This window comes from Zalophus californianus, chromosome 17 (assembly GCF_009762305.2).
Source record: "Zalophus californianus isolate mZalCal1 chromosome 17, mZalCal1.pri.v2, whole genome shotgun sequence".
Classification (NCBI taxonomy): Eukaryota; Metazoa; Chordata; class Mammalia; order Carnivora; family Otariidae; genus Zalophus; species Zalophus californianus.
The window spans coordinates 53,840,794-53,864,574 of NC_045611.1; the positions used below are offsets into that span (position 1 = coordinate 53,840,794).

The 23,781-nt window shown below is 56.2% G+C and overlaps 1 protein-coding gene across 7 annotated transcripts in view; it reads right to left on the reverse strand.

Annotated features, from left to right (window-relative positions):
- Positions 1–726: 726 nt before the first annotated feature.
- Positions 727–23,781, reverse strand: part of LRRC4B (leucine rich repeat containing 4B) — a 59,326-nt gene continuing 36,271 nt past the window's right edge. For all 7 annotated transcript variants that reach the window (XM_027617288.2, XM_027617290.2, XM_027617289.2 and 4 more), the window contains 2 exons: positions 21,705–22,036; positions 727–3,189 (listed from right to left, as the gene is read on the reverse strand). In XM_027617288.2, coding sequence (XP_027473089.1) covers positions 1,336–3,189; positions 21,705–22,001 — 2,151 coding nt within the window. In that variant the 5' untranslated portion in view covers positions 22,002–22,036 and the 3' untranslated portion in view covers positions 727–1,335. The remainder of the gene's footprint in view (positions 3,190–21,704; positions 22,037–23,781) is intronic.

A 23,781-nucleotide genomic window follows, 5' to 3' on the forward strand; every position in this document is an offset into this window, starting at 1 on the left:
GAGCAGCTCCCTGGGCCCGGCCTGCCTTCCCCCTTTCGGCCTGACCTCCTCGCTCCCTGCAGTGGCTTATGGGTTTGCAGAGGGGCCGGACGCTCTCTGGTTTGGCTGTTCTGGGTGGAATTGTGTCCCCTAAAAAGATATGCTGAAGTCCTGACCTCCAGGACCCGTGAATGTGACCTTATTTGGAAACAGAGTCTTTGCAGATGATCAAGTTAAGATGACGTCCTGCTGGAGTAGGGTGGGCCCTAATCCCATATGACCGGGGTCCTTATAAGAGGAAATCTGGACAGAGAGCATGCGTGGAAGGAAGACGAGGGGGAGACTCGGGGAGAAGGGCACGTGGAGACTGGAGTGTAGCTGAGCTGGAGGAGGCAAGGAAGGATCCTCCCCCACAGGCTCCAGAGGGAGCATGGCCCTGCCCACACCTGGATCCTGGACTCCTGGATCCCGAAACTAGGAGTTGCCCAGCCCCCAGCCCGTGGAACCCCGGGGGTGGGGTGGGGTGGGGTGGGGGACGAGGGCCCCAGTACATCCCTATGTGCTGGGTGCCTGAGCCCCTCTCTGGGGCTCCTGAGGTCAAGGGTGAGGGGCCTAAGAGTACCCAGAAGGGCCGACCCCTGCGACCCTCTGGGTGGGGCCCATGACACTTGACTTCTCCAACCTCATTGTGCCCTCGCCCGCATTCACTGTTTTCTCTGCCCTCCATGCTTTCATGACCAAAAAAAATATTTTTTTTTTTACTTTTTCCGTGTTTTTTTTTTAAAGTAATTACAGAGCAGGTAGTCGTTGACGCAAACCTCCCTTCAGTATCAAAAGAGTCTGTGGGGCAGGTGAGGGCTGGGGGCGAAGGGCGGAGGGGCGGGGGAGGGTGTCTGGGGGCTCTGACCGCGCGTCTGTCTCTTCAGTTTCGAGGGCAGAGGGGCGGGAGGGGGGACGGGCGTCAAACTGCAAAAAATGAACCGTAAAAGGAGGGTCGTTGGGGATGAGGGGAAAGGACACCCCCCCAAAAGCTCCTCTCTCTTCCTGGAAGGCGGAGGGCCGGGAAGGGTCGGTTGCGAGCGCGAGGAGGAAAAGCGGAGGGTTCCAGCCACTTCTCCGGAATCCTGCAGCCCCTCCCTTCGCCTGGGATGGGGGGGGGGTGCGGCCAGAACCGCGGGGGCTCCGTTCCCGGAGCCCCCGCCCTGTCCTCGCGGGGGGTGAGCCGCCCTGGGGTGCGCACGCGGGCGGGGCTGCGGCCCCTCCTTCCCCGACCTTCCCTGCGGGGGGCCGGGGCCGTGGGGAGGGTCCCGGTGTGGCCCGAGCCCCGGGGGGGGGGGGGGGGCCCGCCCGGCGGCTTCAGATCTGCGTCTCTTGCACATTCTCCTTGGAGCCGCTCTTGAAGAGCAGAGGTTCGTGGATGGAGTTGAGCCCCGGGGGGCCCTTGCCCCCGCAGCCCCCGCCGCTGGGGTTCCCGCTGTAGTGCGCCTTGAAGGCGGCCGCCACGTAGTGGTGGTGGTTGAGGTGGTCGCGCTCCAGGGCGGGCAGGGCCAGGTGGCTGTCCCCGCCGACGCCCCCCGCACCGGCCACGGCGGCGGCGGCGGCCACGGACACGGCCGAGGCGGCAGGCAGCTCGTCCTCCACGTTGATGATCTCCACGGTGCGCGTGGGCCCGTGGTGCTTGTGGAGCTGGTGCTGCTTGCGCAGCTTGTAGAAGGCCACGAGCATCACGGCGGCCATGAACGTGATGGCCACGAAGCAGCCGATGATGATCTTGGTGGTCTTCATGACGTCGTCCAGGTCCTTGAGGGCGTTCTCCGTCACGTCCGTGATGGGCACCGTGAACGCCTTCTCCGTGGGCCGCGAGGAGCGCGGGGCGGGCGCCGTGGTGGACGACGAGGCCGGGCCGGCGGCGTCCCCCGGCCGGCCCCCGCCCCAGACCCCGTCCGTCGTGGGCCCCGGCGGCTCCTTCTCCGTCCCCCGCGGCTGCAGGGTCTCCTCTCCGGGCTGCGTCTCCAGGGTCTCCACGGTCACGGTGGTGAAGTAGGTGTAGCCGCCGGCGCCCCCGCCGCCCCCGCCGCCGCCGCCTCCCGGGGCGCCCCCGCCGCCCCCGCCGCCGGCACCGCCGGCCGCCACGGGGTCCACGGCCGAGACGTTGAGCGTGGCCGAGGCGGTGGTGTTCCCGGCCGAGTTCGTCACCATGCACGTGTACTGGCCCGTGTCCTGCACCGTGACGTTGGTGAAGTTGAGCGTGCCGTCGTGCAGGACGGAGATGCGCACGCGGTAGGAGCCGTGGGTCATGAGGGTGCCGTTGGGCGTCAGCCAGTTGACGGAGGTCATGGAGGTGCCCGTGCGACACTTGAGCTCGGCGGCCATGCCCTCGGTGACGTTCAGGTCCGTGGGCGGCTCCACGATGACCGGCGCGTAGCAGGTGAAGTGCGACTGGTCCAGCTCGCCGATGTAGCGGCCCTTGAGGCCGGCGGGCGCGTGGCAGCGGGCGCAGCACGTCGTGTTGCTGGGCACCGTCTCCTTGAGCCACCAGCTCAGCCAGAGCACGTCGCAGTTGCAGTGCCAGGGGTTATGGTTGAGGTGGACGCGCTCCAGGCGGTGCAGGGGCGTGAAGAGGTCGTGGGGCAGCGACATCAGGTTGTTGTGGGACAGGTTGAGCTCCTCCAGCGACTTGAGGTCGTCGAAGGCGTTGCGCTCGATGGTGGCCACCTGGGCGTGCATGAGCCACAGCTTGCGCAGGCTGGTGAGGCCCTGGAAGGAGCCCGGGCGGATCAGGTCCAGCCGGTTGCCTGACAGCTCCAACTCCTCCAGGCGCACCAGGGCCGTCAGGTTGGGGATGTCCTTGAGGTTGCACATGCCCAGATTGAGGTAGCGCAGGTTGACCAGGCCCTCGAAGGCCGCCTCCGAGATGTACTCCAGCCGCTTGAGCTCGCCCAGGTCCAGGCGCCGCAGGGAGGGCACGCGGTTGAAGGCGTAGGAAGGGATGCTTTCGATGGGGTTGTTGCGCAGCCAGAGCTCCCGCAGCTTGGACAGGTACTCGAAGGCCTGCGTGGGCACCGTCGTGAGCCGGTTGTCGAACAGCTCCAGCGTGTTGAGGCTGGGCAGCCCATTGAAGGCACCCACCTCGATTTTGCGCACCAGGTTCTTGCTCAGCTGCAGGATCTCCAGGTGCCGCAGGTGCTTGAACGTGTCCGTCCGGATCACCTGGGGTGGGGGAGGGGAGACACCAGTCAACGAGGCCTGAACGACTGGTAATCACCGCAGCGTCCCCACGCCTGGCCCGTGCGAGTGCGGAGCGGCCGCCCCTCCCTCTTTGCGGGTGGGAGTGTGAGACCGGAAGACCCCTTTGGGAAACAGTTTGTTCCTCACGAGGCTCAACACACCGTGACACACGTTATGACACACGTTACTTACGACCGGGCCCGCCCACTCCCGAGTGTTTCCCGGAGGGAGAGGAGAGCAGTTGTCCTTCCCAGGTTTTGTGATGGGTGCTCACAGCGCCTGTGTTCATTATGGCCTAACCAGACATGACCCGAATGTCTGCCAACCGCTCGAGGACCCACGCTCTGTGTCCGCACCGTGGAACACTGTGGCTCCTGAGAAGGAAGCAACTATGGATACACACGACCAATCTCATGGGCGGGCGTGGTGTTGAGCAAAAGAAGCCAGACGTGAAGGGGTGTGAGTGGTAGGGTCCCGCCCATCCCACGTCCCGCATGTGCTAAGTGGTGGTCTCTAAGTGTGTGGGGGGAGGCCAGGCTGGCGAAGGGCATGAGAGAGCTTTCTGGGGTGATGGAAGTGTTCTCAGCTGGGGTGGTGGCCCTCTGGATGAATAAGACTGTCAAAACTCCCCAAACTATACCGAAAACAGGGGCATTTTGTGACATGTAAATTACACCTCAGGAAAAAAGATTAAAAAAACACTTACACCAACAGCTAACAGGCACTGAGCCCCTTTTTGGCACCAGACACCATTCTAAATGCTTTATGGGCAACAACTCATTTAATCTGCCAAACTGTCCTACGAGATAGGTACTTACTCAGTATCTGGGACTGTGAAATCCATAAAGCCCCGAAAACCGGAAGATTTTCCCTAACTTTGGCACCAAAATACCATTCGGTGGTAGAGCCCGATCAGAACTCATGGGAAGCTATTTAGAGCTTTTATTGATCCCACTCATGTGACTATTCAAACACTTCACTCTAGAACTAGTCCCACACTTGCTAAGGGGTAGAAGGTCCCAGCGGGCGGTATAAAATATGCGCTGGACATTAGTGCCTCACCGTTTACCAGCAGATGTCAGAACATCTGGCCTCAAGGGCTTCACAGGAGGGATTATGAATTATCTCCATCTTAGCGGGAGGCGGAGAGAGGTGCAGTGACTCGCCCAACGTCACAAAGGAGGAGATGACAGACTTGCTATCTGACTGAGGCCATCTGTCTCCAGAGTCCCGCCTCTTAGCCCCTGAACTTGGTTGCCACCTCTCAGGGCAGAGGCTGAGGGGCCACAGGAGGGGCGGTGCTGGGCTGGGCCCGGGAGGCAGAATCTTACCAGATTCTCCTTAGTAGTCACAGTGCCGGGTCTACTGAGGCGTGGCCGATCACGCAGGCATCACATGGCATTTGTGAAGCCTGGTTAACGCCTTGAGGGAATGCTTGCGTTATAATATTGAAGGGGAAATAGAGAACTCCAAACAGCATACTATGTGGTCACGACCTTGTAGGGTTTATTTTATTTAAAGTTTTTATTTTTACATAATCCCTACGCCCAGTGTGGGGATCAAACTCACAACCTTATCAAGAGTTGCACGCTCCACCGTCTGAGCCAGCCAGGCACCCTGTGACTTTGTAGAATTTTAAAAAGAAGCTGAAGAATTAGCTATACTCATATATGCACCAAGAAAAGACCGTAAGTACATACTCCAGGCTCTTCTTGGCAGTGAACTCCAGCTGTCAGGGATTATGGACAATTTTTATTTACTTATTTCTTTAATGAACCCAAGGTACTTTTATAATAAGTAGCAAAACACTTTAAAAAGCTTTTTTAGGGGCACCTGGTTGGCTCAGTCGGTTAAGTGTCCGACTCTTGATCCCAGCTCAGGTCTTGATCTTAGGGTCATGAGTTCAAGCTCCGCGTTGGGGCTTGGAGCTGGGCATGGAGCCTACTTTAAAAAAAAAGATATTTAAGTAAATAAAGAATTATTTTTTAAAAAGACCGTACTTGAGAGGCACCCAGCTTAAGGAACAATAATATTCCTGACACTGTCATAATCACAGAGTAGCAACAGCCACTACTCACGTCAGTGCTACTCAGCAGAAATACAATGTGAACTACATATTTACTTTTTAAATTTCCTAGAAGCCACATTAAAAAAAGAAAACCAAAACCAAAACAGGTGAAATCAATTTTAATAATATGTTTATTTAACCCAATATGTCTAAAATATTACGATTTCAACATGTAATCAAGATGAGAACTTACGAAGGAGATATTTTACCCTCTTTTTGCACACAGTCTTCGAAACTCCATGTGTGGTTTACAGCCCATGCGCTCAGCGGCCCTGTGTGGCCAGTGTGGCCATCCTGTTAGGCCGTGCAGGTTACCAGGCGCTTCCTTGACTCCTCGAGGCTTTGTGAACACAGCTGCGTTTTATCCTCCAGCAGCTTTATGAACTAGGACTGTTAGTGCCCGTTTCCGAAAGGCGGGAACGGAGGCCCACGGAGGTGGCCAGTGGCTCGGACACCATCTGCGCAGTGAAGACAGAGCCTGGTTTGCATCCCGTCCCCACCTCCTGGCTATGGGGCCTGGTGGCTGGACTCTCTGGGCCTCCCATCCAGGGCTGGCCGTGAAGGGAGAATGAGAGCCACTTTGGAGGCCACACTGCGATCGCTGGAGAGCACTTGGGGGCTCTTGTTGGCGTTCAGTAACGTGTGCACCGTTGGGATCGGAGCCTGTGGAGGGCGGCTCAGAGAGCCCCCTACTGCACCATCTAACTGAAAATCAGGGACGTGAGCCTGACACGCGCTGGGGCCCGCCAGCCCCCCCCCCCCCCCCCCCGGCCCTGCTTGTCCCATCCCCTCCTCTCCATTCCATGGCCCAGCCGCACTCAGCCTCTTCCTCTCCCACCTGGATACCTGGTCCCAGACTTCTGTTTATGCCCACACCCCTGGTCCCTCCAGGAGCCCCATTATTCCCAGCACAAGTTTCTTCCACTCCACACGGACGCAGACCAGGAATGACGCCCCGATAGTGCCATCCCATAATAAGAGCCAGTCTCCGCCCTCCCCTTCCTCCTCCCTTTCCTGTTCACGGCAGGTCCCAGAACACAGCCTCTGGGGCTCTGCACTTGCTGTTCGCTCTGCCAGGAAGACCTTCCCCACTTTTTTTCTGGCCTCCTGACATCTGTCCTTTGACACCCAGCTCCCGTGCCACCCCCCCCCCCCAGCCCCTGCCTCTGCTGTTTATATGCCCTTATCATCAGAGTCCAGGCCCCTCCAGGGGTCGCAGCGGTGCCCTAGGGTCCTTCCCTCCGTGGAAACCAGATTCCTGAGGAGAACAGCCCTGGGCACCTGGCCTGAGGAGGGAGTCTTTGTGGGCTCAGGGTGAAAGGGACAGACGAGGAGATACATTTGGGCTGTTAAAACTTTGTGATTCTCAGATCATGTGAATGGTTTCCAGGAACAGGGGGATGGAGTTTGGGTGGCCGGGGAAAACAGCTCAGAGGAGGGACTGGGAAGGGACATCAGCTAAAACCTCCTGCGGCCTCAGTGGACATGAGCTAGAATAACAAAGCAAATTTCCGTACGCCTTTTCCCCCCTGCTGATAAAAGTAATATATACTCATTTCAGGAAAAAGTCTTAAGAAAAGAAAAATGAGCCAAAGGACCTCTACTTATGTTACCTTATGTTAACAGTTTGGCATACATCCTTCTAATCTTTTTTCCTTGCATATAATGCAGGGATATATCTCTTTTTTACATTTTTTTTTATATTTCACAAAATTTTGGTGACATAGTATTCTCTCCTTGGCCCTGCATTTCCCCTTAACAGTAGTAGTACACTGTAGGGGCGCCTGGCTGGCCAGTCAGTAGAGTGTGTGACTCTTTGATCTTGGGGTTGTGAGTTTGAACCCCACGTCGGGGGTAAAGATTACTTAAATAAAAATAAAACTTAAAAAATAGTATTACACTGTATTTTCCCTTTCATGATATATGCTTCAAAAACAATTTTCATGGCTATTTAGAATTGTTTCCCAGGGTTATACCTCCTTTGGGACATTGAGATGGAATTGCCAGGGTCAGTTATTTATTTTCCGAAATACACTTCTGCCTTCTCTAATTTCCTGCAGTAAACGTGACTAACTTTTAGAGCGGGACGAAACCCCAGTAAATGCTATCACATGAAGGAGTCTGGTCTAAAGCTCGCTGGTGGCACCCGCAGGATCTGACTTCTGGGGGCCAGGGGAGGGGCGGAGCACGCTGGCAGGATGGCCTCAAGGAGGGCTGGCCCGGGGTCTCTGCAGGCAACCAGCCTGTACCCAAGACTAGGGGGCGCAGCCCCAGGACTCTGAGAAGCCCTGGGACCCGGCTCCCGTGGCCACATGGGTGGCTGCAGCCTCGGCTCCCTCCTCGGAGGGAGAACGACGGAGCACCGGGGAGACCCGGGCTCATCCCATGAGATGCTACACGACAGCAGCAACAAAAAGCTTCCCTGATCAAACGTCTAGAGCCGCGCAGTCCCTCCTGGAGGCGCCACTGCTGTGGGCTGGAAGTCCGGGAAGTCCTGTGGGGAAGGATGGTTCCACTTTGCTCCACTCTGGGTTTCCCAAACATCACAAGCACAGAACCCTCCTCGCAGGGTGCCTTTTATCATCACCCTGGGAAACACTGGTGCGGCACAAAGCAGGCCCTCACTCGCCGTTTCTATTAAAAATAATAGTAAGGACAACTGCAGCAGCAGGAGGAGGATCCGGTTGTTGCTAATCACCAGGGGGAGAATGCAGTGGGCTCTTAAAAGGTTAGGCGTGAGAGTTTGGTCCGAGAAATCTAGCACAAAAGGGCTGCTGGCCCAGGAGCCGAAGACAACTTGCCCTCATCCAGTCTCCGTGGCACTTAGCTCTGGGGCCTCCCCAGTTCCCAGCAAACCCATCTGCAAGCTGAGCAGGAAAGCACTGTGTGCCCACCTGCTCTTCCCTCCTTCCAGGGTCCCTGTTCTCAGTGCAGCCCCCCAGCCCAGCTTCCTGGTGGAAGGTGGGCCTGCAGCCCTCCATGGCTCCCCAGTGCTCTCAGAGGAAATTGAGCCCACATCAGAAGCCCTGCTTGGCCTGGCATCTGCCTGCCTCTCCCCTCCCTTCTGCACGGCCCCCTGCCCTTTGCAGTCCTCACTCCAGTGTCACTTAGCCAATAACAACTCCTGGAACTCTCTTTGCATATGCTGTTCCCTCTTCTCAGGATGTCCTTCCCTTTTTTTCTGCTGGAAAATTCCTGCTCACTCCCTTGGATCCAGACCAAATGTCCCTCATTTATTCATTCATTCATTGCTTTTTATTGCGTGGGGATAAAGCAGTTCTGAAGGAGCAAGCGGCGGGGGGGGGGGGTCCTTGCTGTGAAAGGGCATTGTGACATCGACCTTACAAAGTTGTCCTCAAGATTCAAGGGAATCGCTGACATTTGCTCAGCACAGGACTTGGCACTGCAGGTGCTCACTGAGCTGAGGTGACAAATGCCAGGCTCTGGACTGAGCATTCGTTGGTCACCTCAGCTGTCCCCCACCAGCCCTGCAAGGCAGGTGTCATTAGGCTTACTTTTCGGAGAAGGAACCTGCTCAGTGAAGTCACATAATGAGGAAGCAGCGGAGCTGGGGTGTGAACCCGGAGGCCGAGGCTCAGTGAGGTCCAGTGACTCGGTAGGGCGGCCCACTGTGCCCACTGGGAAGCGCACAGCTGGGATTCCAGCCCACGTCTCCCTGGTCCTCTGGATAGAGCGACCACGACTACCGTATGTCCATCAGGTGCTTGCTGGCCGAGTCTGAGGCCGCTCCTGCTCTGTGTGCTTTGTCTCAGGAGGGCGTGTGTGAAGGGAGATTGAGGGGCATTTCCAAGGGGGGTGGGGTCCCCCCAATCACTTTACTAATGCACTTGAGATCTAAGGAGGACGGGGGTGTTGCTGCAAAGGGAAGCCTGGTTTTATTGAAGATGTGCTGTAGGGTTGCTTTAAATAGTGAGTGCTTTTATTTTTACCAGGATTCCAGTCAATTCTCCCTCCTCTGCAGGATGCCTGGGGAGCAGCCTAGTGGGGAGTTGCTGGGTCTGGGTTTGAATCGTGGCTTTGCTGCTGACCAGCTGTGTGACCTTTGGTGAGTGTCCTAATATCTCTGAGCCCACTTTCTTCACAGGTACTGCAGGATTACTGTGAGGCTTGGATGAGATCGAGAGTGCTTGGGACATGGCAAACATGCAGTAATATATATATTTAAAATTGTTGATTCAGCTCATAGTGAGCATGGCCATTTGTCCAACTTTGGGCATCCAGTTTCTTCCTCAGCATCTTTCCTCTACATTGGTTAACATGTAGTTCAGACACCACCACATCCTTGCTCACAGTCCTCCCATGGCTCCCTATCACCCTCGACCTGGGGTCAGAGGCCCTGCAGGACTGTCCCATTGCCTCTCCTCTGCTCCAGCCACAGGGAGATGTACGGGTTCCACATGCTGTCTGTGCTCTGCCTTTGCACAGGCCGTGCCCCCTGCCTGGGATGCCATCCTCCTCCTTGTTCTCTGGGAAATTCCAGTTGCCTTCCTCCAGCAAGCGCTCTTCGTTCCCCTGCTCACCAACATGTCATACACATTCTCCTATCACACTGGCTTAATGCATCCTTCCTCTTGGCTAGGCTATGAGTGGACGCCATCTGGATGGTTTCCGCATTCCCTGTCCCCTGGTTCATGGCCAACTTCAGCCAAGCGTGTTGAGTGAGTGGCCAGAATGGACAAGGCTCAGGTTTGGAGAGCACCCCAGTTGTGTCAGCTGTTGTGTACTGCACACCTTTTGGCCTGGGTGACAATGCCAACGTGCTGAAACCCTCAGTGACAGAACTGGCTCCAACTTACTCTTTTTTTTTTTGGTCAGCATGTGCCATCTTACTTGCTTTCATCCATTCTGACCTGGTGTCTTAGGTGTGTCTTTTGGATTTTGTTTTTAATATAGTCTGAAAATCTCTGTCTCTTAACTAGATGTTTAGTCCATTTACATTTATTGTAATTACTAATACATTGGGAATTATTCTCTTATTTCGTGCTTTTTGTTTGTCCTGATTTTTTGCAGCCTATTCCTTCTCTTTCCTGCCATCTTTTTCATTGATTTTCTTTTTAGTCCATTTCCCTCATCTACTATTTTTTATAATTTTTAAAAGAGATTTTATTTATTTGAGAGTGAGCAAGTGAGACAGAGCACAAGCAGGGGGAATGGCAAGCAGAGGGAGAAGCAGACTCCATGCTGAGCAGGGAGCCCAACGTGGGGCTTGGTCCTGGGACCTTGGGATCGTGACCTGAGCCATGATGCTTAACTAAGCCACCCAGGTGCCCCTCTAGTTTAGAATTTATATGTTTTCCCTTTCTCTTCTTCCAGTGGTCACCCTTAAAATTTAACATGCATACCTAAAGACCACAGTCAGCTGGTTCCTCTCCTCTCCTCCCAAGCAATACAAGGCTGATCCCATCCCTACTCTGAAACAAAGCATCATCCTGGGCAGGTTCCTGATGAGGCAGAAGGGCAAAGCCATTATTTGTTAAGTGCCTGTTGTGTACCAGACCCCATACCAAATGCTCTGAGGTGGTGATCTTATTTAGCTCTTGTGGAAATCCTGTCACGTGGGGGTTATCAGCCACATGTCTCTGTCTCCCCTCATATCTGATGGTTTACTGCAGAGAGGAAAAGTTATCTGCCTTCGGTCTCACAGCTCCAAAGTAGCGGAACCAGGACTCGAAGTCTGCTTCTCCTCAATCTAAATAAATATGAAGTCTCCGTCACGTCTGTCCACCCTAAGCCAAGAGGCTTGGGCTCTCTCTTGTTTCCAATGTATTCTTTGAGCTGTGGCACCTGTTCCTTGCTCAACCATTACCCCACGTGTTGATTTGCTCATTCGACAGATATTCTTTGAGTGTCTGCTATGTGTCAAGTATCTTGCTGGGCTCTGGGGATCCAGCTGTGGAAAAGAAAGACGCAGCCCTGACTTCCCAGAGCCTGACCTCAAGTGGGGAGGACACTAAACATAATAATTATGCAAATGATCATTTAAGTGGTGATGGTGTAAACAGCTCGCAGGTGCTGCCCTGCCTGCAGGGGGAGAGGCAGGTGTGGGCTGCTCCACAGCACAGTTTGACGCCCCCCCCCCCCAAGCAGATCATCTTAAACCGGGGCACTCCTGTGACCACTGGCCCAGGGTAGGATGGACAAGGTGGGGACTGGTTCTTGGAGTCTTGGAGTGGACATTGGGCCTGGAAGGACACTGATGTTCTGTGATGCTGCAGAGGAGGTAATCCTGGGGTCTTGCTTCTGACAGCTACCTAATAGCCAAGTACCCACAGCCCCTCACTTCTTCAGCCCACGTTTGCTGAGCCCTCCTCCACGTGCGCCTGGCTCTGTGCTCAGTATCAAGGGTACAGATGCCGGTCAGGCAAGGGAAGGGGGCCCCATCGAGGACCACTCCCAACCCTAAGGGGGACCTCTCCTCTCCTTTCATCCTGGAACTTGGCCTATTCTTTAGGGGACTTTCCACTTCAGCTATGGTAGGTAAACATCACTAACACTGAAAAACCCCACTGCATTCTGTTGGGGTTTTTAAGAAACTAAACTGTCAAGAAATCCTTTATTAAAAATTTAACTGTGGTAGGAAATGATTAAGTGAATTGTTCATCTTAACACTATGAAGATAAATTGTTTTTATACATTTTGAATGTAATGAACCAATAACAAAGTTTAGTAGCTTACTGTCTTTTCTTACGTTTTTTTGCATTCAAAATTTTAAAAACGTTGTTTTCCTGTACCAAATGCTTTTGTGATGATTTCTTGTAGTTCCTCCTTCCCTGAGATAAGGGCCCTGTGCCTCTCTTTTCAGTGGGGACTTCCTTGAGGGAGCCTGGCAGGCTTGGGGGCTCCTGCACTGAGCTTCTTGGGCCTAGACTCAGCCTCCCGGGGCCTCGGTGTCCTCTTCTGTAACATGGGTGCAGGGGCCCTGAGGACTAAGTGAGAACAATCCCGTATCACAGCAACTCAGCACAACCCAGGGGCAGGGTGGCCATTTAGAACACAGTATCTCCTTCAGTGAAATCCATAATTGTTTCTGTCAACCCCACCCCTTCGCGGCCCAACAAGTTCTAAACCTGCTAGAAGGTTCCAGGCCATGCTGGCACTGAGCTCTACCGGCAGGTGCCCAGAGGCTCCATGCCCCACCTTCCAGGAACCATGCTGGGTGAGGGTGGCTGGAGCCAACTCTCAGCCCGCACGGGCCGGCCCTCCACCGCTGCACGGGGCGGTGGGTGGGGAAGGGCTCTGGCCAGAGCTCAGCGGCCCCCACTATTCACCTGAGAGGAGAGAGCCCAAACTCCACTCTTCCTCAGCACCCCAGGCCGACTTAGGCTTGTCTTTTCCCTGCCCCAGCCCCACCGGCTGCTCTCGCTCGTGAGCCCCGTAGCCTGCTGGTCACACCACTGGAGTCCTGATGGCTGCGCCTTTACTACCTCTGTGACTTGGGGTCAAGTTTAGGCCTGCTTCCCCATCTGTGCAAGGGGATTATAAAATCTACTTCCTAGGATTGATGAGAGGATTAAGTGCCTTTTCACACATTAGGAGCTTAGTGCCTGAGAGCTTCTGTCACTTTCCTTCTCCTCCTCCACACTTGGGCTCATGCTGTCCCCTCCCGGAACACCATCCCAGCCTCTGCACCTGCTCAGGGCACTAGTCACTCAAGGCTCCCTAAAAAAAAGCCTTTCTCCTTGCTAAGGCCTCCTAACCATCCCTGCTCCGTGAGACCTCTTCCTCCCAGGTACCCGCCCCATTCACTCACGCGTGTGACCCTCCGTCCACTCATCCCTCCTGCCCTCCCCCTCATCTCCTCCCATTCATCCACCTAGGAGCTGCCTTCTCAGGCCTCCTGGGGCAAGCCTTGCCCTGTTGGTGCAGTCTGGCCTGTTCCCCACCTCTGCACCGGCACCCCTAGCCTAGACAGGCATCTGAACCTGGCTGTAGATAATGCCTGAGGAGGAGAGGTAAGGTCTATATCAGGAGCTAAGTACACCCCAGCTTTGCCTAAGGCAGTGGGTGGGCGGGACCAGGAGAAGGCTCAGGCCAGGGCCAGACACCTCCTTCCTTCCCAGGGAGGCTCCCTGGCCCCCCGCGCCCCCCCCCGCCCCCCACTGATTGCTCAGCTCCCACCTCCATCAGGAGCACAGAGCAGGTCCTGTTCACTGTGCCTACAGCAGAGCCTGGCACACGGTAGTTGCTCAATAAACGAATCAGGGTTGTGAACAAGCCAGGGCCCGGCAGGCACAGGATGGGCAGGCAGTACAGGGAGAGGGACGCATGGTCTCAGGGCAGCTCCCAGCGTGGAGCCTGCTTCTATGTGGGGCGAGACTCACTTCTGGGTATCATAGTCGTGAGGGTTAAACTAGATATCTGGAACCCTCGAGGAAGGGTGCCTGGTGCCAGGCAAGTGCAGAACGTGGCCGTGGCCATTCAAGGTCAAGGTGTGTTTTCCGCAGGGCTGGAAGGGCAGGGCTGGGCAGTGTCTGGGCCCAGCGGAGGGCAGCCTGAGTGTGGTGCGGCTGGGTCAGGGACAGGCCAGCCTGGGAAGGGTCTTCGCTGCAAGGGGAGCACTAGCCGGTTTAAAGTCCAGGGATGATGCGGTTATTCTGACTGGGGCGGGGAACAGCGGGGGACGGGAAGACCGGAGGAAGCTGGGGCGAGTGTCCCAGTGAGGAAGGACAAGGCCAGAGCAGGGGCTGGCTGTGTGGACAGAGTCAGGACTCTGATACAATGTTGTGATTGTATCACCAGGGATACAGAGAGCCCAGATAACTACGAATTAGGAAACGTCTGGAATAGTGTTGAAAATGTCCAGTTCTGCAGCCAGACTGCCTGGGCTAAGTCCCAATTCCTCTCCGGACTGTGGCCTCTTGCACAAGGGCCTTCCTCTCCTACACCATGGTCTCCCCAGCCTGTGAAATGGGGTAAGAACAGGACTTACTCACAGGGCTGTTGTGGAAAGAGCCTGGAGCATGGCTGGGGGCCACACACATCCCCCTCCTCCCACCCTCCCCGGTGAGAGGCGGGCTCAGAGAGGTGATGTAATTAATGGAGGGGGAGACATGGTTCTTCTGTCTCTCAGGCCTTAGCTACTCAAACTAAAACACGGGGACCCCCACCTGTCCCTCTCCTGGGAGGCCACACGGCTCTGTAAGATGGCAAGACCTTTTCTGATTTGTTAATTTCATGGTTGTGTTTTGGGCCAGTGGTGACTTGACAAGTGTGCACAAGTGTGATCAGTACATTTGGGATGCCATGGGCATTGGGGGCCTTGACCTGACTGGGAATTCAGGGAAGGCACCTCTGAGGTTGAGACATTTCCCTGAGTCAGTAAAGACCAGGGTGGGGGGCGGGCGTCTGGGTGGCTCAGTCGTTAAGCGTCTGCCTTTGGCTCAGGTCACGATCCCGGGGTCCTGGGCTCGAACCCCGCATCGGGCTCCCTGCTCGGCAGGAAGCCTCCCTCTCCCTCTCCCACTCCCCCTGCTCGTGTTCTCTCTCTTTCTGTGTCTCTCTCTGTCAAATAAATAAATAAAAATCTTAAAAAAAAAAAAAAGACCAGGGTGACCGTGACAAAAGTCTCACTGTCAACACTTGCTAGAGCTGCTCAGCAGCAGGCCACTCGCAAGGGTCCCCTGCTAGGTCCTCAGGAGCGAATATACATATGCTGCCTCCTGTGATACTGCATCCCCATGTGACCAGCATCCCCCACTAGCACATAGTGGCGCTCAGTCTGTTTGTCCAAAGAACGAAGGCACTGAATTTCTCAGCAGCTCTATGTTATTATCCCTATTTCACTGATGATGAAACTGAGGCCCAGACGGGTTCGATAATGTACCCCAGGAAGAGCTGTGAGTCACACCTCACTGTCCCCCACAATCATAAGTTCTGGTGCTGAGCAGATGAAGGGGAGAGTGGAACAGCATTCTAGAAAGAAGGAACATCAAGCGTGAAGGCGCTGAGCTGAGCGGGAGCAGAAGGGGGCCAGCGTGAGGGCCCAGTGATGCAGGAGGCCGGCGGGGCCACGTCCTGAAGGGTTCTGTCTTGGGTAGGCTCAGACGGTTCCCCGTGACAGGGGGGACACCTGTGGGATTGAGCTCCAATGGTGTCGGACTCCACCACCTTTGTGGCTCGCTGACAGTCCCAGAGGTGTGCAGTCAGGCCCGAGCCCAAGGCGCCCTGGGAACCAGTTTGCTGAGCACTGACCCTGAGCAGGGGGATTGGGAGTGCTTTTCCTGCAGGGACCTCTCCAGCCCGCAGCACACAGGCCCCTCTCCACGGAATGAACAGGGAGGAGTTCCACTGTGCCTGCTCGGGCTCAGGAGGAGTCTAAATCTAAAGTCAGGACGAGGGAGAACCCCACACTGGAAACAAGCCAAATGCCCATCAATAGGAAATGGATGAAGAGATGGTGGTAACTTCATGGGACAGAATATCATCCAACAATAAAAGGGTCAGAGGGGAAGCGCCGTGGCTTTGAGGGAGGACAAGGAGGAGCCCTGGCAACCACGGGGAGCACACAGAAGCCAGGCAGACAGAAGTGTAGACACGAGATTCTTTGTGTGAGGCTCAGAAGTGAGGAGTCAGGGGAGGGGCTGTCTCGTGAAATGGGAGAAGTAATTCTGTCCTCATGGGAATGAAGAGGTCCCTGCAGGAAAAGCACTCCCAGTCCACCACCCCCCCCAGTCAGGGTCAGCGCTCAGCAAACTGGTTTCTCTTCCCTTCTCCAGGGGCAGGTGAGCAAATCCCAGTACAGACTTCTGTCTTCAGCTTGTACAACCTTTTGTACGTATTGTTTTTAAGTATAACTTTTCCTTGATTACAAAAAGTACGCAGTGCCCTCACTGAAGAAAATTCAGACGTTAAAGAGAGGGAAAAGAAGAAACTCAATATCCTCCAGAACACTAGTGCGAAGAGAAAGGCAGTATGAACAGTTCTGAGTGGTCCCCGCATTTTATTTTTGCTTTCCCTGCAGTGTTGAAAACACATGGGACGTCCTACTTGCATCCTTTGAGAGCTCAGGAGCCTATTCTAAGCATTTCCTTGTGCCATTGGATATTCTTTGAAGCTCTGTTCTGAAAAGCTGCATAACATTCTGTTGTAAGAACCAATGCCAGGATGCCCAAGAACTGAGCCGGCTTCCGCCCTCTGGCCCTTGGGCCATCCTTCGAGCTCACTCTCTGAAGCACCTCTAAGCCCCTCTTTCGGGTGGATGGATTGGTTTCTTAGGACAGAGGCACCCTTCCTAGTCGAGTGCTCTCACACCCTGCCCAAATGACCTCATGGCGGACCCCGAGGGACCCCGGGCAGCTCCCTGAAAGCTCCATGGCTCCAGGTACTTCGTTAGGTTAAGTACGTGCATGACCTCTGACCCAGCGATCCCCCTGGCGTGTATGCCAAAGATGTTATCACACAGCTTCCAAAGGGGTCTCAAGGGAGAATTTGTGGTGGAGGCAGCTCCATGCCTCCCAGGTGTCTGTCCTGACTTAGGAGGTGGAGGGCAGGAACTGGGGGGGGGGGGGGGAACACCCATCAAGGAGAATTCTGCAGCAGTTAAAGCAACAGAGTAGACACACACACACGCACACACACACACGCACACACCCCGATGTGGATGGCTCTTAAAAACCCAGGCTGGGTGAAAACAGAGAGACAAAGAAAGCCATCTATAATGCAGCTTCATTTACATAAATTAAAAATACATGCACACAAAGCAACAATAAGCATTTTGCAAGAACACACACAAGCAGAAAGATCCACAGTAAACACATTAGGACAATTGGCTGTGGGGAGGAGGGGAACAGAGTGGGGACATGGATACAAGGCAGTGGAGGAAGAAGGAGAAGGCACAAGGCCTCAGTGCCAGGGAGGACCCCAGCCTCTAGGAGGAGGAGCAGGCCTGTGGGGGGGTGCAGGGGGGCTGTGTGAGGTGTGAGAGCACTGACACATGGCCTGAGTGGCGTGGGGACTGGGAGGTAGGGGGAAGGGGCATCTCCAGGCCTCTGCCTAGAAGGTATCTCCTTGAGCTCTGGGCTTGCACACCCCTGTCCCATCAGAAACAATTAAGGACCCATGGAAGACTGCAGATAGTTAAAAATTATTTTGCTCCTGAAGGGCACATGCTGTCCCTGTCATGTCTCAGAACAGTGTTTGAGCCCTCCCCGAAGGTGGATGCACTGTTCTAGAGAGGCCGGTGGACACACACACACACACACACACACACACACACACACACACACACACTGCCAAGTCCTCAAGGTGGGAGCTCGGGAGCCGGCCTTCTCTCCATGGACAAACATCTGCTGAGCACCCAGTGTGTACCAGGCTCTGTTCAGGTGCTGGGCATACAGCAGGGAGCACGGTGAAGGCCCCCCCCTCGTGGGAGTGACCATCAGTGCGGAGCCAGACAACAAGCAAGTGACCACGGACAGGACAGGGCAGACTCTCGCATCCCCAGAACTCTGGCCATTTCTCTGGGGCTTTGGTGTCAGGCCGCGTATGTGAGTGTGTTGTATGCGCACACACACACACGCACACACACTGCCATGCGAGTGCGGGGGAAGTACCAGCCATTGTGAGGAAGGACAATCAGAGAGCAGGACACACAGGACCTGTCGGCAGCACCTCTGTCGTCTTCCCTCCGACCCTGAGATTCTGCTTCTAGGAATTTATCCCAGGGGCGGGTTCTGGGAAGTTCCAAGAATGCGCACCGGGGATGCTGACCACAGGGCTGTCTCTATCACTTCCGACACTGGGAAGAAGCGACCGGTGCAGTAATGGGAAGGCCATGCACCGGGATCCCACGTAGCCACTAACACTGACATTTTAGACGAGCGTCAGGGAGAAAGATGCTCCTACTACGCGCTCAGGTGTCTAGAGTCAGCTGCAAACCAGTATCAAGTGGTGTGATTTCATTTTTTTCTCCAAAAAGTAAAGAAAAAAAAAAGGCAGAAATCCGCTGGCCAGGGCTGCCCACCGGACGCACACCGGGAGCCTGCGCGGAGAGGATCTGAACGGAAAGAACTAGATGCTAATGGGAGTTACCTGTCTGTCGAATTCCGCTTGGCTTTTGTCCCTGTGTTTTTACTTAGGTGTATTTCCTAGTTTTTCTAAATTAATTTGCATTCATTCTGTAATAAATAATTTAAAAATCCATTGACATGGGCACAGGAAAGAGCCAGGAAGGCTTTAAAACAAAATATAAACAGTAGTTATTTATATCTAGGCGGTGGGACTAGGGGTGTTTTTTTCTTTTTTTCATTTTTTTATTTGGATAATTAAAAAGTTATTTCCTCAAGTTCCTCTGATGGTTCCCTCGGCAGCCTCACTCCCGCCCCCCAGCTGCAGGGTGTCCCCGAAGGGAGGCCCGTTTCACTGAATGTTCACAAGAGTCCACTCTTGGGGGCAGGGTACTCTCCACCCTGGGGGAGCAGGCGGTTTGAGGGCACACGACACATGCCTACAGCAGACCTGCGCATGACTCACAAATAAGTTCACCCACGTCCATGGGGCTCCATTCCTCTGACAGGGATGTGGATCAAAAGTCTGGAAGCCAGAGGCCTGGGAGACGGGGTGACAGACACCCAAGCAAACAGGCCCAAGCAAAGGGGCCAGCTCAGACCTAAAACCTGGGAGTCATCCTCTCTTCCCTCTTCCCACACCCACTCTGCTGGAAAATCCTGTTGTCTCCACCTTCCAAACAGACCCAGAATCTGCCCACTTCTCACCACCTCCACCGCAACCAGCCTGGTCCCAGCCGAGCTCCCGGCATCTCTCTCCCGAACTCTGCACCAGCAAGGGAACAGCAGATCCAGGATTCAAACCCAGGCCCCCTGGCGCTTGATCCATGTGCCCTACAGGCCTCCCAAACCTCGGCCAGAGAGACCCAAGTCAGCAGCCCACCTGCCCTCCGCTCAGAATGGCTCCCGTCTCATTCAGAGGAGAGCCCAAGTCCTCACCATAACCATGAGGCCCTGCAGGATCTGTCACTTTGCCCTCACCTCCCAACCTCGCTCCTGGCTCTCTCTGTTCCCGTCACACCAGCCTGTCGCTGTTCCTCCCACACACCAGGCAGGCTCCCACCCCAGGGCCTTTGCACTTGCGGTCCTCCCTGCCTGGAACGCCCTTCCACAAGGCTCCACCTTCATCTCTTGCTCAAATGTCACCTTCTCCATGAGGCCACCCTGACTTCACATCTTTGAAGCCGCAGCCAACCACCCCTCCTCCTGCACCCACCATCCCCTTCCCCCATCTGTTTCCTTCTCCCACAGCCCTCAGCATCCTGAACACACACCATTTACTTATTACTGACCATGCCTATGTCTAGAATGCGGGCCGGGGGAGGTGCAGTGTTGGTTGTCCTAGACTACTGCCCCCTACCCAGAAGACAACCAAGAGATATTTAACAAACACAGGCGTCAAGGGCGAGGGCACGGATGTCTGGAGGGGGAGTCTGTGGGCCCAGATTGGAAGGCAGTGAAGAGAGGCTTGCCTGTGGGACCCAAGGGCCAGAGAGAGGTGAATTCAGGCAGAGCGGTGGCCTGAGCAACTTCTCAGCCCTGGGAGGGCAACTGGTGTCAACTATAAGGCTGGCAGGCTGTGCCCAGCGGCACAGGACTTGTTATCACAATAAAGAGCCTGGACTTCATTCCAGAGTCTAGGAACCTGCCAGGGGGTTTTAGGCAGAGGCGAGCACGCCTCGGTGGCCACTGGGAGGCTGGTCTGGGCCTGGGGGAGGGCATCTCTGGTCGCCAGGACGAGTCTGTGGGTGCAGCCCCTCGTCACAGAAGCACTTCCTAATGCGCAAACATCGCCCCTTCCGGAAACATGCCATCCCGTCTGTTTACTGTTTCTTCCCTTCTGCAAGGTGAGCCGCCCAGGAGCAGGGAAGGGGCCTGCCCATCCCGCTCACGGCCAAAACCAGGGCTTGGCACTGAGCTGGCGCTGGCCACGTCTTGATCGTCACATGAGGAAATGAAGGACGGAAACGGACAGACAGAGTCCAGGGAACAAGGGCATGTAAGGGGAGAACGAAGTGAGGGTGTCAGTACCCCTCCAGGAGTCAGGGGCTGGTCAGCTGAGACTAGAGCTTGAGAATGCAGGGTGGACTCAAAGCGCACGGGGAGGAAAGGGGCGCTGCTGAGGAAGAGGGCCTGGAGCCGGAGGACACCATCCCGCAGGAGCAGGGCTGGGGCAATGGGACAAGGCCCCTTCTGTTTCTGGACCCCAACTCTGGCTTCACTGGTCCTTGCTCCGTGGCCACCCAGGACAGCCTTCTTGATGTTGGCAGCCCCCTTGGTGCTGTGTCCCTAAAAGATCCCCTCTCTTCTGCAGAGGGGAACCCCATCCCCAGGCTCTCCAGGACAGGGCGATGGGGAACACCGACCCCTTCCCCTCCCAGGGACAGACCAGGGTGTGCCATGGGGGAAGGGATGTTAGCTCCCAGTGGCCTGGGACACCACACAGGAACCCTCTTCTCTCCTGGCTTTATGGACCAGGGTCAGGAGTGGCTTGCATGGTGTGGGGTACTGACACATGTCTTTAAAATGGTCGTTCTCAACTAGGGCAATCCCTCCTCCCCGAATATCTGGCAACATCTGGAGCTATCTGGGGAAGTGGGCGGGGGGTGTTGCTGCTGGTGTCTAGTGGCCAGGGATGCTGCTCAACATCTTACAGCACATGGCACGGCCCCCACAACCAGAGCCCACCAGGCCCCAGATGCCAACAGAGTAGAGACCCTGCATTAAAAACGCACAGCTCTGCTCTCAAAGCATCATTTATAGCCCACCTCAGTCACGGTCACAGCGAATCGGATGGCAAGTGCCCCATCGGAGCCCCAGCCATATGCCGACACGGGACCGGGCAAGTGAGAGTGCTTAGATCTCCAAATGTCACACCACCTCCGGGAAGCGGGCACACGAGCTCCACGCTGCACAGCAAAGGGGTGCTCACCAGGTGTCAGAAGATTCTAAGTCCTTGACAAGTATGAAACCCATCAGTCCTCACCCAGCCGCTGGGGGCAGGGGCTCTGTCATCCCCCATTTTTCAGATAAAGAAACTGAGGCGCAAAGTCATGCCCTCAGCAGCCCAAGGCCATGTCGCGGGTAGAGCCGTGTGGACAGCACAGAGGCCTCGTGCAAGGGTCGCTCTGCACACCTGTGACTCCGGGGCTAGGCCATGGGCTCACCTGTCCTGCACTGTGGGAGGCAGGCAGGTGGTCCTACCCCTGAGCCCCAACACGCTGGCACAAAGACAGGGAACCTCGCGCGAGAAAACCCAGACAGACTGAGCTCAAGTTAACAGGATGCAAACAGGATCTCATAAGTGCCAAGGGGACACCCAGAAGGCCTTTGCCAGCTCGAGCAGGAGGACCCGGCCACCACCTGTGGCCCCCCCGCCCCCACTGGCTGCTGGCCCAGCTCACCTGGATGCCGTTCTCCTGCAGGTTCAGGTACCGCGTGTTGACAGGGATGCTGGCCGGGACCTCAGCCAACTCTCTCCGCGTGCAGATCACCCGGCTGGCCTGGTTGCTGCAGGAGCAGGCCGCGGGGCAGGAGGTGGCCGGCGGGGAGCCCCCTCCGGCCGCCACTGTCATGGCCACGCCGCCCCCGCCGGTCCCCAGGGGTGGGGAGAAGAGCCAGAGGAAGAGCAGGGCCCCATGGGGCCAGGACATCCTACCGGGCGGCAGTGGGGGGCACGGGGAGCTGCGGGCGCACGCCATCCTCAATGTTCATGCTCCGCGAGGGCGCCGGGGGGCTGTGGGGTGGAGAAAGAGCGAGAGGCTCAGTGAAGGACAGGGACCCCGTGTGTGGCCCGCCTGCTTCCCAACCCCCAGGCGGCTCTCTGCTGGCCACCATCACCTCCCTGCTCCGGCCAACCCTGCCCTTCTTGCACTGTCTCGTCATTCCTGACCGGAAGAGTATACCCGTTTCGCAGAACTGACAACCGAGGCAGGGGTGGGGTGGGGAGAGAAAGGCTGCCCAAGGCAGTTGGCCAGTAATGGAGAAGTCAGTCTGATTCAAAACTTAGTTCTCTGCACGGTTTCAGAAAGGTAGATAAAGAGGTAGAGATGGAGGGAGAGAAAGAGAGACAAACAGACGAAGGAACAGAGAGAGGGTGATGTGCCAGGTCCGGAAGTCTGGGGTGGGGGCCGGGGGTCTGGAGTCTGGCTTCCCAAGTCTTCTCGACGCCTGCAGGACCTCCTGTTCCCTCATCCTTCTCCCGCCCAGGAGTGTTTGCCAAGAGACAAGCTCCCCAGCACCAAACACACTCCACGCGGGGCCCCGCCGCAGGCTCCCATCAGACTCCCGGCACCCGTCCAGGCCGTGGCCTCGCAGCAGCCACAGAGAGTTGAGTTAGACTCAAAGGAAGAACTTGGAGAAGGTGAGGTGCCAGACAAGGCAACGGTGGAGGTGAAGTGTGGGCAGGAGAGGCTGGGAGGCCGCGGGGCGGGAGGGAGGAGGCGGACTGGAGAAGACAAAGGGGGAGGAGGTGGCCGAGGGGGCCCTGGGAGGGCTGCACCCCCCACCCCCCCGACCGCCGGGGCCCTGAGGTTGCAGGTGCTCAGGGCAAAGGCAGCGGATGGTGGGTGGCTCAGTGGGTGGGTTGGTGCTGGGACAGCTGGTGGGGAAGGGGTTGGGGGCGGGGCTCTGGGCGGGGGGTGGGCGGCTGGGGCCAGGGGATGGGGGGCGGACTGATCATAACAACAATGGCAAGAACTATAATAATAATAGCTTCAGCGTTGCGGGGAGCCCTTTCTATGCCCCAGACTCAGCACACATGGTGTTCTCATTTAAGCCTCACAGAAACCGGAGGAGGAAGGTGTTAGGACGCCCAATCTACAGATGAGGACACTGAGGCGCTAGGAGGGGGCGCAACTCGTCCCAGCACGGAGCTGGCCGGTGGGTGGCAGAGGGAGACCGTGGCCCGGGGGCACCTTCCCTTCCACGCAGCGTCTTGGGTACACACACAAGTGTGCCCACAGCAGCAGGCTCCGCTCCGGCACCGAACGACTTCCCCAGCGGGGAGGGCCGAGGGAAGCGGGCTGCACAGCATGCACCGCAGGGCAGTGACGGGCACACCCTCAGACAGTGGGCTCTCAGAGCCACGGACACAGGGCCACCCCCCGCCCCGTGCGTGTACGCGCACACACACACACACACACACACACACACACACATTCACTCCCTCCTTCTGCAGTTTTCAAGATCATTTTAACTCAGACAAAAATGCGTGTGCATAGTCTGTGTGCCTGAATGCTTGTGTGAGAGACGGAGAGACGGAGAGACCGAGAGAGACAGAGAGGGGGGAGGGGTTGGTTCTGAATCTGTGTCCCGGACTCCTTTCCCCCCGGGGGGCTAGGGGCTGTGTGTGCCTCTGTCTGCAAGTCATGTGAGTGCAGCGGGGTCTCCGCTTCTCCAGTGTGATGGGGGGTTGTCTGCCGGTCCTGCTCCTGCACCCGCCCTTCCCTTTCCCACCTCCCAGGACCGGTGATGACCCAG